The 12,729-nt window shown below is 35.9% G+C and overlaps 2 protein-coding genes across 2 annotated transcripts in view; one reads left to right on the forward strand and one right to left on the reverse strand.

Annotated features, from left to right (window-relative positions):
• LOC101309964 (cytochrome P450 704C1-like) lies at positions 1-2,170 on the reverse strand. The gene is made up of 5 exons (XM_004306844.1): positions 1,649-2,170; positions 1,266-1,550; positions 844-1,179; positions 486-686; positions 1-401 (listed from the first exon to the last, which is right to left on the reverse strand). The coding sequence occupies exons 1-5, from the start codon at positions 2,168-2,170 to the stop codon at positions 216-218; spliced, it is 1,530 nt and encodes a 509-aa protein (XP_004306892.1). The 3' UTR covers positions 1-215.
• A 3,490-nt stretch (positions 2,171-5,660) lies between these two features.
• Positions 5,661-12,729, forward strand: part of LOC101294023 — an 8,356-nt gene continuing 1,287 nt past the window's right edge. Inside the window, exons 1-17 of the mRNA XM_004308393.1 lie at positions 5,661-5,765; positions 5,845-5,905; positions 5,998-6,034; positions 6,155-6,285; positions 6,706-6,801; positions 7,001-7,093; positions 7,188-7,266; positions 8,277-8,410; positions 8,814-8,953; positions 9,599-9,649; positions 9,736-9,818; positions 9,905-9,959; positions 10,043-10,154; positions 10,963-11,608; positions 11,688-11,901; positions 12,029-12,099; positions 12,531-12,699. Coding sequence (XP_004308441.1) covers positions 5,661-5,765; positions 5,845-5,905; positions 5,998-6,034; positions 6,155-6,285; positions 6,706-6,801; positions 7,001-7,093; positions 7,188-7,266; positions 8,277-8,410; positions 8,814-8,953; positions 9,599-9,649; positions 9,736-9,818; positions 9,905-9,959; positions 10,043-10,154; positions 10,963-11,608; positions 11,688-11,901; positions 12,029-12,099; positions 12,531-12,699 — 2,277 coding nt within the window. The remainder of the gene's footprint in view (positions 5,766-5,844; positions 5,906-5,997; positions 6,035-6,154; positions 6,286-6,705; positions 6,802-7,000; positions 7,094-7,187; positions 7,267-8,276; positions 8,411-8,813; positions 8,954-9,598; positions 9,650-9,735; positions 9,819-9,904; positions 9,960-10,042; positions 10,155-10,962; positions 11,609-11,687; positions 11,902-12,028; positions 12,100-12,530; positions 12,700-12,729) is intronic.

Genomic DNA, 12,729 nt, shown 5'->3' on the forward strand with positions numbered 1-12,729 from the left:
ATTAGTTAACCAATCTGGGTTTAATTATTTTATACTACTATCTGGTAAATAATAATACAGAGAAAATTAAGGGTCACACCCAAAACTGAAATCATATACTGTAAGACCTTAACTAAGGGATACTAAAACCCTAGGCTACGGTTCACACTAGCTCCAGTAGTCTAGCTAGTCCATACAAGAGAACATTACTTTACTTAATTGACATGCAAGGAACTCTATGTTGTTCTCAGAATTGCGCGCATAGGAAGACCTCCATTCATGTGCAGGGTGAATGTGGTCTTGTAGGTTGCGATTCTTGTTTCATCCACCAATTTGAAGCGAAAGTAGCACAGAAGTGCCATTGATACAATCTTCATCTGCCTGTAAGCAAACTCTTTCCCTATACAAATCCGAGGACCAGCCTGTAAACTAAAGCTATCAGTAAACGTTTAGACAGCTTAAGATATGAGATAAAGCAAGAGAAACTGAGAGTAACTGAGACCAACATGAAATGAGACGAATTTGAAAGGGGATTCAGGTTGGAAAATTCCATTTTTGAGCCATCTTTCGGGTCGAAAATCCTCAGCATCTTCTCCCCATATGTAAGGCATTCTTCCCATGGCATAGGCCATGTAGAATACTCCATCCCCTTTTTTGACTCTATATCCATCAGGAAGAGTGTCATCTGTGTCTGCAGTCCTCCCATCCTTTTAGTAACCCGAAAACACAAACATATGAGTATCGAAAATTGACAATGTTTTACGCAATACAAATAAGTGTTTACTTTGATTATTTGAGCATAGAAATTATCAGGGCTTTGTACAACCATATCTACAAGTATCCCATTGCAAAACCATAACATACCACAGGAACTGCAGGGTATAGCCTCAAGGTCTCTGTCAGTGCCGCATGAAGATAGTGCATTTTTTCAAGGCTTGTATCACTTAAATTTTCCACAAACTCATCGATATCGGCTTCATGATTCAGACCAACAGCATCCCTCACTTCTTCTGCAACTTTTTCCTGGATCAGAGGGTTCTTGCAAAGCATGTAGAAGAACCATGAGAGTGTAATTCCACTTGAATCCTTGCCAGCATTCATAAAACTCAGAGCTATATCCCTTAGATACTTATCAGTCATTTCCTCTGGCTCCTTTGCGCTCTCCATTAAGAACCTCGATAGTAAATCGTCCTTTTCATTCTATAGAAGTAAGATTGATGAAATTCAAGATCTTGATTAAGTAAAATGAAAGAAAACATTAGAATGTGTTATATAGTTTCACTTACAACATAGTTTTCACCAGCTATCAATTTCCTTTTGCTCCTGATAAGTTGGTAAACAAAGTCATCAAGTACTCTGGCATTCTGTTTAAGCGTGGCTTCCGATCCGATACAAAGATATCTTTTCAATTCCCAGAATGGATCAGCATAGCGCCAATAGGTGAGAGCACTTGATTCATCAAATGCTTTCATAAATGCAATGCCTTCTTTGCTTGAGCCCTCCAAGCAGTTTAGTTCTGTTCCAAACCCAACTTTGAATATGGAATCTAAAGCAGATCTCATAAACAATTCCTACAACATTAAACAGTCAAAGTAAAAGACTTATGCAACAATTTATATGATGTATGATAGCTAGCAAGGTGTTAGTCAAATTCGGATTAATTACTTACTTGCATATCAAAAACCCCATTTTCTCTAGAAAACTCTGAAAGAGCCCTGACCAGTTTGGCAGCATTTCTTCTAAACACAGAGCAGCTAAAGTCTCTAATAATTCTCGTCGAAAACTCTAAACTCGCAAGCTTCCTCTGCTGCCTCCACTTTTCTCCATCAACAACAAATATCCCTTGCCCCAGAATATCAGACATAATGTCATGGTGATATTGACCTTTCGAATACTTAGTAAAGTTGGTTTTCAAAACATGCTCGATGTTTCGAGTGTCGGCCGTGTATATTTCGCTTTGTGTTGGGGAAAGTAGCCGGAAAGTTGGGTGGTCTCTGGCAACTTTGGTATGGTAGTCATAGAGTTTGTTGAAGTAGAAGAGACTGTCGAATACAGTGCCCTTTACAGGTGGGTAGTTTGAGCTCCTGATAGACTTGCCTGTGAAGATTCTAAGTATGAGAAAAGAGAAGGTTAGCAGGAGAAAGAGGGCTGAGAGTGATATGCAGGTGAGGATGATATAGAGAATAGTCATTCTTCTTTGCAAGATAAAGAGGCAATGACAGTAGTATATAACTATATATATAGGAAAAAATTGACAAGTCTGACTGTCTGAGGCATTTACACATTTTATAACTATAGTAGTTGATCGAGTTCCATCAACACTGAATATCATGACTATCATGTTAAAATATTGAACTAAGCATCGTTGAAAAATATAATTGATTCGTTGAATAGCCTATAGAGAGTACGTAATCAACGTGAAAATTTGATTTCTTGCTAATGAAGGTTTGTAATCCTTTCGTGTCCTTACGAGCATGTCATTGATTTCTTACTTATTAAGGTTTGTAATTCTCTAGTGCCCCTTCGAGCGTGTTATGTTGTTATTACTATTTTTTTTTGCTTTATAAAGGTTTCACGTCTATTCTTGAAAATAAAAAGTTTGTAATTCACTTTTTCCTTGTTAAGGATTGGACTTTTTTCTTCTTCTAAAGTATACTCTACCTTATCACTCTCCACTATTTGTTTGTGTCAAAATGAACTACGAACTCACTTTTCCAGAATCTCACTTCATGAATTAATGAATCAAGGTTAATTTCTATAACATGCGCATAGACTTGAAGACTTCTGCCCGAGTAGGAATAAAGAGCAATTTCATGTTCTTATCAATCTTAATCAATCGCTAGCGTCTAATGGCCTCCACGACGTTGGTTTACAAGGTCACATACGACTCACTGTACGTAACATATATTTATATGTAAGAAGCTTCGCTTGTTACTACTTTATATGTCACGATTTGCTAATTCGTGGACCTTTTCTTGCAGTGAATTAAGGGGCAAGAAATTTATAGTTGTGCCATTGTAGACAGTCGCAATGCAGAGAAGAAATGTCACGAACTAGCACCGATCGAGCACACAGACAGAGATCATCCACGCATGGATATATAGTTGTCCAAATGATCATGAGGTTGTTCAACCTTAATGCATGAGCGTGCATGTCAAACCTTCATGCATACATGCTTAGACATTTAATTGTACTTGAACCTAAAAGAGAACTATTTCTTATTTTCGATTCGTAACTAATTCCTCGTGTTCAATCTCGATCTTGCCCACGATTCATTCATGGCTCTTTTTTCATGCATACCATATGTGATAAAAACTAGTTTTAAAGATTTGTTGCCATGTTATTAAGTACTTATTTCTTACTGTTAATGAAAAATAGGTTCTATGTAATGTTCGGCTGTTTTGTGGGAGAATGCTAGTCATTATTCATTAAGATATTGGAGAATGCTAAGAAGTGATATTTGTATGCATAATTGGCATATCCCATAACTCTATATATGTAGTAAATGGAGTAATAATGATATATAAGAGTTAAGTGTCTATTTTCTAAAATATATTATCTTGCTGGGACAGAGGCAGAGGAGGGTTAGGATGTGTTTGTAGCCTTTAGATACTAGTCAGTAGTCAGTCGTTAGTTTGCTGCAGCTATAAAATCACTAAGGCCCGTTTGGTTGTGCGTTTTGATGCTAATTTTTGTTTTTTTTCACCGTTATCACATTTTTATGTATTTGGTAAATTTTTAATTCAGCGTTTTTTTGCTAATTGCGTCCCGAAACCGTAAAAATAGAAAACAGGTGCTGACATGCTTTTTTTTATCGGCGTGATGAGGGAAGCTGATCCTTTAATGACTTTCTCAACATCCCTAAAACACCCTCATTGGATTTCCTAAATGACAAAATGACACATCATGTTCCTTTCATTTCATCTAGATATATCTTTCTTCTCCTGTGTTCTTCATTCTGCATGGACTTAAGGTGATTGGGATCTGCTGGGTAATCCTGGGTATCACATATTCAGAGTCACATGGCTAATCTAATATATTATATATGGTTAATTGCCCACTCAATTTTTTCTTTTTCGTTCTTCCCCTCACAGCCTCACTTTTCAAGTTCCAAACTTTTTATAGTTTAATTTTGGAGCTGTTTATCTTTAGTTAATAAAATCTTTCTTCAATCGTATCACAACCATCACCTATTTGCTTATGTAATTTGATTCAATTTCTATTTTGATCTTTAGTTCTTTACTGAATCTTGTAATTTGTATTTCTGTGATTTGGTTTTTGTTCAGTAATTTGTATTTCTGTGATTTGGTTCTTGTTTTCCTGTCGAATTCATATCTCTACGTTCATTCATACCGAGTCTCGCAGACAAGGTGATGGATGGGTCTGGAAATTTTTCTACATCAAACGTAGTTGCAACTAAGTTCTAATGTGTTTGATGTTCATATTCATTGTTGTGCTGAAGAATTTGGGGTAATTTGGTATGATTGTATGAGTGTAGTAATAAAGTCATAATATTGCTCATTTGACATGATATCTATCATGCATCAAGTTCTAAGTTCTGGGAATAAAGCAGAGGTTTTATGAGAATGATAGTAAAGGTTAATGGGACTGGTGTCTATACCGGTCATTATGCAAAATTACCCTTGTTTTGCAATGGGTTACCAAACATCCCACTCTACGTTTTTCTATCAAAAGAAGTTAGAAAAAGCTAATTTACCAAACGCTTAATGAATTAATTTAACCATAGCTTATTTTTACAACTGTGATTTTTTTACAATTGATTGTTTAGACTTGAATATCAAATTGAGCCCAAGTGTTTTGATGAGGGTCAGAACACATCCTAAAAAACAACAATAGCATGCATGTGTTTGGCTATGTAAATCAAATATTTTGAGTAGCATTACCGATTCAATTTCAGTTATAGGTAGTGTGATCACAATTCTGTCGGATTCACGAGTTGTATTAATTAGTGTATTTTAGATTGAATAATACCTGAGTTTTGTAGAGATTCATCATTTTACTTCTTTATATCCAACAATTTACTGATTTACTTTGAGAAATTGAATCCAACAATTTACGGATTTACTTTGAGAATATGGCATTCTATAATGTTGGCAACCTTGAGTCCTCTGTAGCCCATCATATCTTTACTATTAGAAAGCTAGGCGTGGCTTTGGTGTCTTTGGTGAGGCCTTTTTTTCAATTGGCCAAAAAACCAAGGTAACAGAAAATTCTCAAACAATAAAAATAATAATTACTATGGGTTTAACCGTAAAACACCACTGAAAAAAAAAAAAGTAATGTGGTAGTTTTATCCCACTTTTTGGGGAGCAGTTATCTACAAAATGATAGGATTAACAGATTCATCCCACATAAAATGGAGCAGTTCAAGTACACTTTCTTCCATTTTTTTATCCCGTGCAGATGCACGGGTAAGAGGTTAGTCGTAAATAAAACCCCCTTTCGGTTAGAATCGGAGAGTAGAAACACATTTAAGGGGCTGCCGGTGGTAATATATTGTTAGCGGTAATTTTGTAAAAAACCCAACCCGAAAAACCAGTTACCAGGCCCAAATCAGAACCCGAAGCCGAAGGTTGTAAAGTGTAAACCCTCCCACCTTGAGGAACACAGAGAGGTTTTAGGTCCAAATTCGCCCACATTAGTCTCGCGCCATAGCAAAGATGGGGAAGAAGAGCAAAGATGGTGGCCAACCCAGAACCGAAACCGAGCACTGCACCTCCACCGTCTTCGTCTCCAATTTGCCTTACTCTTTCACCAATTCCCAGGTACCTCTCATTTTCTTTTTTGTGTAATTTGGCTGTGCTGGTATGTTTATGCAAACTACTGTTTGATTGTGAACATCAGCTGGAGGAGACCTTCAGTGAAGTGGGGCCCATCAGGCGGTGCTTCATGGTCATGAAAAAGGGTGAGCTAAAACAAGGGAATTTGCATTTTCGATTCTAGTACCATCTCTCTCAAGTTCAGTTCAGAATGTTTATTATGTTGGATTGTTTACAGGGTCGACGGAGCACCGTGGTTTTGGCTTTGTTCAGTTGTAAGTTTAACTCCATTACTATTCCTGCAGTTGGTGACATTCGTTTACATAATGACATTTGGACTGTTTCATGTTTGGACATTCGTTTGTTTTAATTTGTGTTCTGTGTTCTGTTTGAAGTGCTGTCACAGCAGATGCTGATCGCTCCATTGAGCTGAAGAACAGTGCTTCTGTTGGGGGTCGAAAGATTGCTGTAAAGCATGCCATGCATCGTGCACCCTTTGAGCAACGAAGATCAAAGAAAGATCAAGGTTGGTAGTAGTAGTAGTACTCGTCTTAGTACGGATCTAAGACACCCTTATAATTTCACTTCTTATTATGGGCAATTGTGTTTTATTTCAACTTAAAAACCAAGAGGGGAAGGAGAGGAGAAAGTGGATAAAAACAGAAACAACCTTTTTAAGTAGTTTGGTCACTCTCATGTTTAGCTTCTACGATTAGACATTGTGAGTCCATATAACTAACATTATACTCAACTTGGAATGCTGGAAACTAAGTGCTACACGTATTACTGATGATTATGTATTCTCCTCTTTTCTTTTACTTCATACATTTACCCTTTTTTTTTTTTTTTTTTTTTTTTTCCTATAGACAAGTCAACAGAATGAAGTTATCAAACTGTCTGATCTCAATCACTGTCTCTCCCATAAATTTTTATCTGATGGTTTCAGGTCCTGAATTGGATGAAACTATGAATTCAAAAAGTGGCGAGGATGGAGGCAATTTCAAAGAGGAAAAGGGTGCTTCAAACTTGAAGACAAGAGATGGTGAATTTTATTATATGAATTTATGTTATTGTTTGTTTGTAGACATTTTTTTCTTTAGTTGTTTTACTTTTCATACTGTATTCCACTATCCTTTTTCTTAACTGGAAAAACATCAAAGATCAAATGTTAAAGACTGGTCCTAATATTCTCAATCACTTGCTGCAATATGTTTTCTTATCTAACTACCTTTTCGTTATAGAGGTCAAATTGGAGAAGACCATGAAGTCAAAGAATGACAAGGATGCTGGCAATTTCAGAAAGGAAGAGGACGCTTCAAACTTGGAGGAAGGAGGTCACTATTCTTAGTATATAAACTTGTTGTTCTGATTTCATACTCATCATACTTAACTATTTGGAATTTTCATTTCTTTTTGAATAAAATGCAGAAAAACTTGTGAAAGCGAGAAAACCAGTAGCACCTGGTAAAGATATAGTGGCAAAAGTGGGAGGTTCTGAAAAGCAGAGGTATGGAGTATTCCCTTGCATCTCAAGGACATTATAATTTTCATTCCCAATTTAATTATATTTATTTGTCTTCCCCAAGTGAGTCAGGTGATTCTGTCTCACTTATCAGAGCCTTGTTGGTTCATATAGTCATTATTTTTGTGCATTACAGCTTTCTCAGTATACCATGAATTCTGTTCACGTTGTAGAAGTGTGTTTATGGATGGTATTGATATCAAGTTAAATTTAAAATGGACGTAGGAACCTCGTGCTGATATATTTTTGTCTGATTTATAAAAGTTTGAAATTGTGCAACACAATAAATAGGCTTACTCAGCTCAATTTAGGACCTGCTGCGTTCCTCTATGTACTCCCGAGATAGCATGTGTGGCCACAGGGAAATCTCGCAGCTTGTTGCCTTGCAATATTTCCCGTTTCATTAGGGTTATTTTGGTTATCAGATGCAGGAGATATTATCTAGGACTCCTGTTTGAAAATCATTTGTCGTATCTCATGCAAAAAGAAAAAAAAGGAGAAAAAGTAGGAAATTTAGGGTTAGAAGAATGATTAATATTGATCTCCATCTTTGATTTAATTTTGTCTAAGTTTGTAAGTCTTTGGTCATATGTATAAAACAATTCCAAAGAGTGATTATGATTAATTTGAGGCTTCTGAATATGAATGAGACTCTTCTAAGTTTTAAGACTTTTCTGTTTTGACGTCTAGTATTATTATCTAGTATAGTTAGGTAGCTATAAGTTTTATTAATTTCTTGTTCCAACTGACATGTCATTGGTAGGTTATGGGGGATGATAAAGAAAAATAAAAATAAACGCTTATGCTTTGATAAATTTCCTGTCAAGTGTGAATTTTACTTTATTAAGTTCGTTATTCTCAGCAAAATGTTTGGGCTCTCATTTTGTTCTGAACAATGATTTTTGTCCCCTCTTAATCGATGTTTTATTGTAACTTGAGATCATGCGACAATCTATCTTGTATCCTTATATCTTCAGTTTCTTGTTGTTATGAAGGGTTGCTAGAACCGTTATATTTAGTGGCCTTCTTAATGCTGGTATGGCAGAAGAAGTTCATCGCCAAGCTAGGGAGGTTGGCGATGTGTGTTCCATAACTTATCCCTTTCCCAAAGAAGAGGTTCAACAACATGGTATGGATTTTCTCGCTCTAAGGAGGCGGCTTTTAATTTTTGCCAAGTAATGGGAGTGGTTTGTTTAATATATTGAGTTGAAAATGCGTTTGAAGTACCTAACACAGGAATTTTATACAATTCTGGTGATCATTAAGATATTTTGTATTCTTGACAAACAAAATGACTAAATCAAGATATTTGACTTCTTTGATACAATTGTTACGACCTCAGTGTTATTAGATAAGAATCGATACTATTGCTTCTGTAGTCGTAATTGGGTAACTGACTGCTTAGTGGAATTTTCCAATTAAATGTTGCTAGACAGATTTATGAATCATTTTCTTCCCTTTTTTGAAGTAACTTTTAAAAATACATATAATTTGGGGTGTTGAGTTAACCATAATATCTGGTGTCTTTTCAGGTCTTGTACAAGATGGATGCAAAATGGATGCCTCGGCTGTACTATACACCAGTGTCAAATCAGCTCATGCTTCTGTTGCAATGTTACACCAGAAGGAGATAAAAGGAGGAATTGTTTGGGCACGTCAGCTGGGTGGGGAGGTAAATGAAATGTCAAGTTGTCAACTGCTTCGACTACATTTCTTTTTTGTGCAAATACTAGTTTTCATTTACTGCTTCAACCGCATTTCTTTTGTACAAATACTAGTAATTCAATTGTTTTTTCTTAATGTGAATTTTTGTCTTGGAATTTGTTGTTACCGGATTAAGTTTATGCTATTCTTCCCGTGCTGATTTATGATAGATGATAGAAAGATGAGGCAGTTTGAGTACTGATCTTAATCACAATCACTTTCACTTTCACACTATATATGACTGATCTTTGGCAACCAATTAATAAACTATATTTACTTTTGTCTTTCCTCGTAATAATTATTACTTTCTTTTGGTCTTTTTTTATTTCTGTGTTATTCTAGGATGTGATTTTGTCATTACTTATTAGGAATGTTTTCAACCAAATAAAGAATTTTTTTTAGAAATGCAGGATAAAAGAAGGAGACCAGCCTTCAACAATTCTGTTTTTCTGTGATTAGTAACCGTGCCCGACTGGCGTGCACATCTTAGAAGTATCATTTATTCATTTCATATTATTGTGGGGCAGTGTTGTGTTCATGATATGGTGGTGGTGGTTCATTGTTATTCAATCTATAAAGGGAAGTCTAACAGTTTGGTTGTGTCTTTGGGAAGGGTTCCAAGACTCGGAAGTGGAAGCTCATTGTCAGAAATCTTCCTTTCAAGGTCTTTTACTAATTTTCTTTTAGTCATATGCAATTTTCTTCGTGGTGAGGAGCGTTATCTGAACTAGTTTGCCAACACAAATGCAGGCAAAGGTCAGTGATATTAAAGATATGTTTTCATCTGCGGGATTTGTCTGGGATGTTTATATACCACAGAATTCTGATACAGGGTATTCTATTATCATCCTGCATTATTTTCATTCCTGTTGAAATATCACTTTCTGTTTCTCTTCATTTATTTTTTTACTGTTGGCAGGTTGTCTAAAGGTTTTGCATTCGTCAAATATACACGCAAACAAGATGCGGAAAATGTACATTCGTGATCCATGCTTAGTTCTAGTGTAGAGTTTGTGTACATCGCCATTGACTCTTTTTGTTCTCTTTTTGTTTTTAGGCAATACAAAAGTTCAATGGACAAAAACTTCTTAAAAGACCAATAGCTGTTGACTGGGCTGTTCCAAAGCAGATATATGGTAGTGGCAATGACGCTCTTGCTTCAGAAGATGGTATTATACTGTAACTCCATTCTCATCTAGCACACTTTTGGTATTGAAGTCATGTCTTTCTCGTATTTGACAAAAATATAACCAAAATATGGAGATATCTTGATTTGTTGGCCCAATCTGAAAAAAATGCAAGGAAAAAGAAAAATCTGGCGATATGGAGAAGGAGGTGGAAATTGAAGATCTATAATTAATATCTTACTTTGTCTTTCTCTTTTTTAGTTCTTCTAAATTCTGAATATCTGGTAGAGATTTTTTGCTTCTGATGTTGAAGAAAGAGGGACTTGGGGAATGCCAAGTCTGATTTAAGAAAGTGCTGGCTGTCACTAGGTTTTCTTTTTCATGAAATAAAGGCATAGGCTTTGACTATTTAGGGGCATGCCTAGTCTGATTCGTGAAGATTTTCTTTTTCGTTAAAGAAAAACCATATACAGTGTCTATTTAGACTATGGGTTCAGTTGATACTCCCCCCTTTTGGTTTTCCTTGTTGGTTTCTAGTTATCTCTAGTTATCAATAATTTTAGTTTTGAATCTAAATATAGATGGAGTTGTTCCACCTTTTGTACCCCAAGATGGAACATGTATAGAAAAATCTTCCTCTAAATGTATCTACTGAAATTTTCTTGGTATCAACATATGTGTTATCGATTTGACCGCTGATATATTTGTCACTGCTGGTATTTTGAACATTTGTTATGGTTTATGACTAGTAAGACGTTTTATTTGTCTTGAGCAATTTAATGATATAATAATTAGAAGTGTCTCTATGTGCAAAGCAAAGTGACATGCAATGAAAACACTGGTTTTACAGGAGAAAAGGGTGGGAGAGATGGGGGAAATGATAGCAGCAGCGATGATTTCGAGGGTGATGCTGGAGATACATATGAAATGCCCCAGCACCTTGATAGGATTGGTGCTGCTCCAGATGACTCCAATACAGCAGAGATGAAAGACATCCCTACTGAAATTGATTTTGAGGAGGAAGCAGATATATCAAGAAAAGTTCTAAAAAACTTGACCACTTCCTCTTGTACTGTAACTACTGATGATATGGGTGTTGATAATTCTGCATTTCCCAAAGGGAACAAGGAGCCAACTATTGATTTTGAGGAGGAAGCAGACATTGCTAGAAAAGTTCTAAAAAGGTTTACCATGGCTTCTGGTACAGTAACTGCTGTTGATGATTCATTGCCGAAAAGTAAAAAGGAGCCAACTATTGAAGAATCTGTTAATGAGCCTAGTAAAGTAGCTTCTGAGACTGTGCCTAATAACTTATCTTCTGAAAGTGCCAGTGCATCAGATGCTGCTAAACCACAAACAGAAGAAGAAGATGATTTGCATAGAACAATTTTCATCAGCAACCTTCCTTTTGAGATCACTAATGAAGAAGTCAAACAAAGGTTTTCTGCTTTTGGGCAAGTGCAATCTTTTGTCCCAGTTCTTCATCCACTTACCAAGTACGTTTTATACCTCATTGATCTAATTCCTACCATTCTCTATTATACTGGAAACTTCACATGAGATGTGATGTGGCAGGCGACCAAAAGGAACGGGCTTTCTCAAGTTTAAGACAATAGATGCAGTGACCTCTGCGGTTTCAGCTGGTAGTGCTGCATCTGGCTTGGGAATTTTTCTCAAGGGTAGACAACTGACAGTCTTCCAGGCTTTGGATAGAAAATCGGCTCATGAGAAGGAAGAAAATATGGCCAAAAAGGAGGACATAGACCACCGCAATCTCTATTTGGCAAAGGTTTTTACTTCTAGAAGCACCTTCCTTTTCTTCTTGCTTTATCTATTTTATTGTTTTCTGTGTCCCGTGGTAACTGTAATGTATTGTCCTGAATGGTTGGAATAATCTCTCCTTCAAATCATAACAGGAAGGTCTTATTCTTGTGGGAACTCCAGCTGCAGAAGGGGTTTCAGCTACTGATATGTCAAAACGCCAAATGTAAGATTTGTTGTTTTTTTATTTCTTTCTTATAATCCCGTAGATGCTGATTACTTATAGTCTGGCAATTAATGTTGCAATTGGTTTTTACCAGTCTTCTTTGCACAAAAATTCAAAATCAGTTTTCATGTGATTAAGTGATTAGCAGTTCTATTTTAACTATATTTGCAGGAAAAAAAAAACCTATGCCTTTATTTTCTGTTCATAATTCTTTACTTTTAACTGTATTTTCTTATAAGTTTCAAGCTTAATTTAAATCTATTTAGAAATATTCTGTCAAAAAGAAAAATACCTTAATTAACATTTTGACAATCTTGCTTTGTAGTTTTTAACAGGTTATGAGCAAATTGAATAGTGCTCCCTCGGCATTAAGATGCTGATTGCTATTCATAGTTTCATATTCCTATTTATTGATTTCTGAAACCATGCAGGTTGGAGAGGAGCAAGGCCATGAAGCTTAAATCTCCAAACTTTCATGTTTCGAAGACGAGATTAGTTATGTACAATTTGCCAAAGTCCATGACTGAAAAACAGCTTAAAAAACTTTGTATTGATGCTGTTACCTCACGAGCTAAGCTACAAAAACCTGTGATTCGACAGGTTAGATTGTACTTGCATTTTTATTTTTTT

This window comes from Fragaria vesca, linkage group LG7, assembly GCF_000184155.1.
Source record: "Fragaria vesca subsp. vesca linkage group LG7, FraVesHawaii_1.0, whole genome shotgun sequence".
Taxonomy (NCBI): Eukaryota; Viridiplantae; Streptophyta; class Magnoliopsida; order Rosales; family Rosaceae; genus Fragaria; species Fragaria vesca.

What these genes read in the sequence shown, in the direction of transcription:
- LOC101309964 (XM_004306844.1), bottom strand. Translation starts at nt 2,170, where the DNA reads ATGACTATTCTCTATATCATCCTCACCTGCATATCACTCTCAGCCCTC. An exon ending in ATGGGGTTTTTGATATGCAA is followed by an intron (nt 1,551 to 1,648) that starts GTAAGTAATTAA and finishes TTAATGTTGTAG; the next exon opens with GAATTGTTTATGAGATCTGC. An exon ending in TCAAATTCGTCTCATTTCAT is followed by an intron (nt 402 to 485) that starts GTTGGTCTCAGT and finishes TTTAGTTTACAG; the next exon opens with GCTGGTCCTCGGATTTGTAT.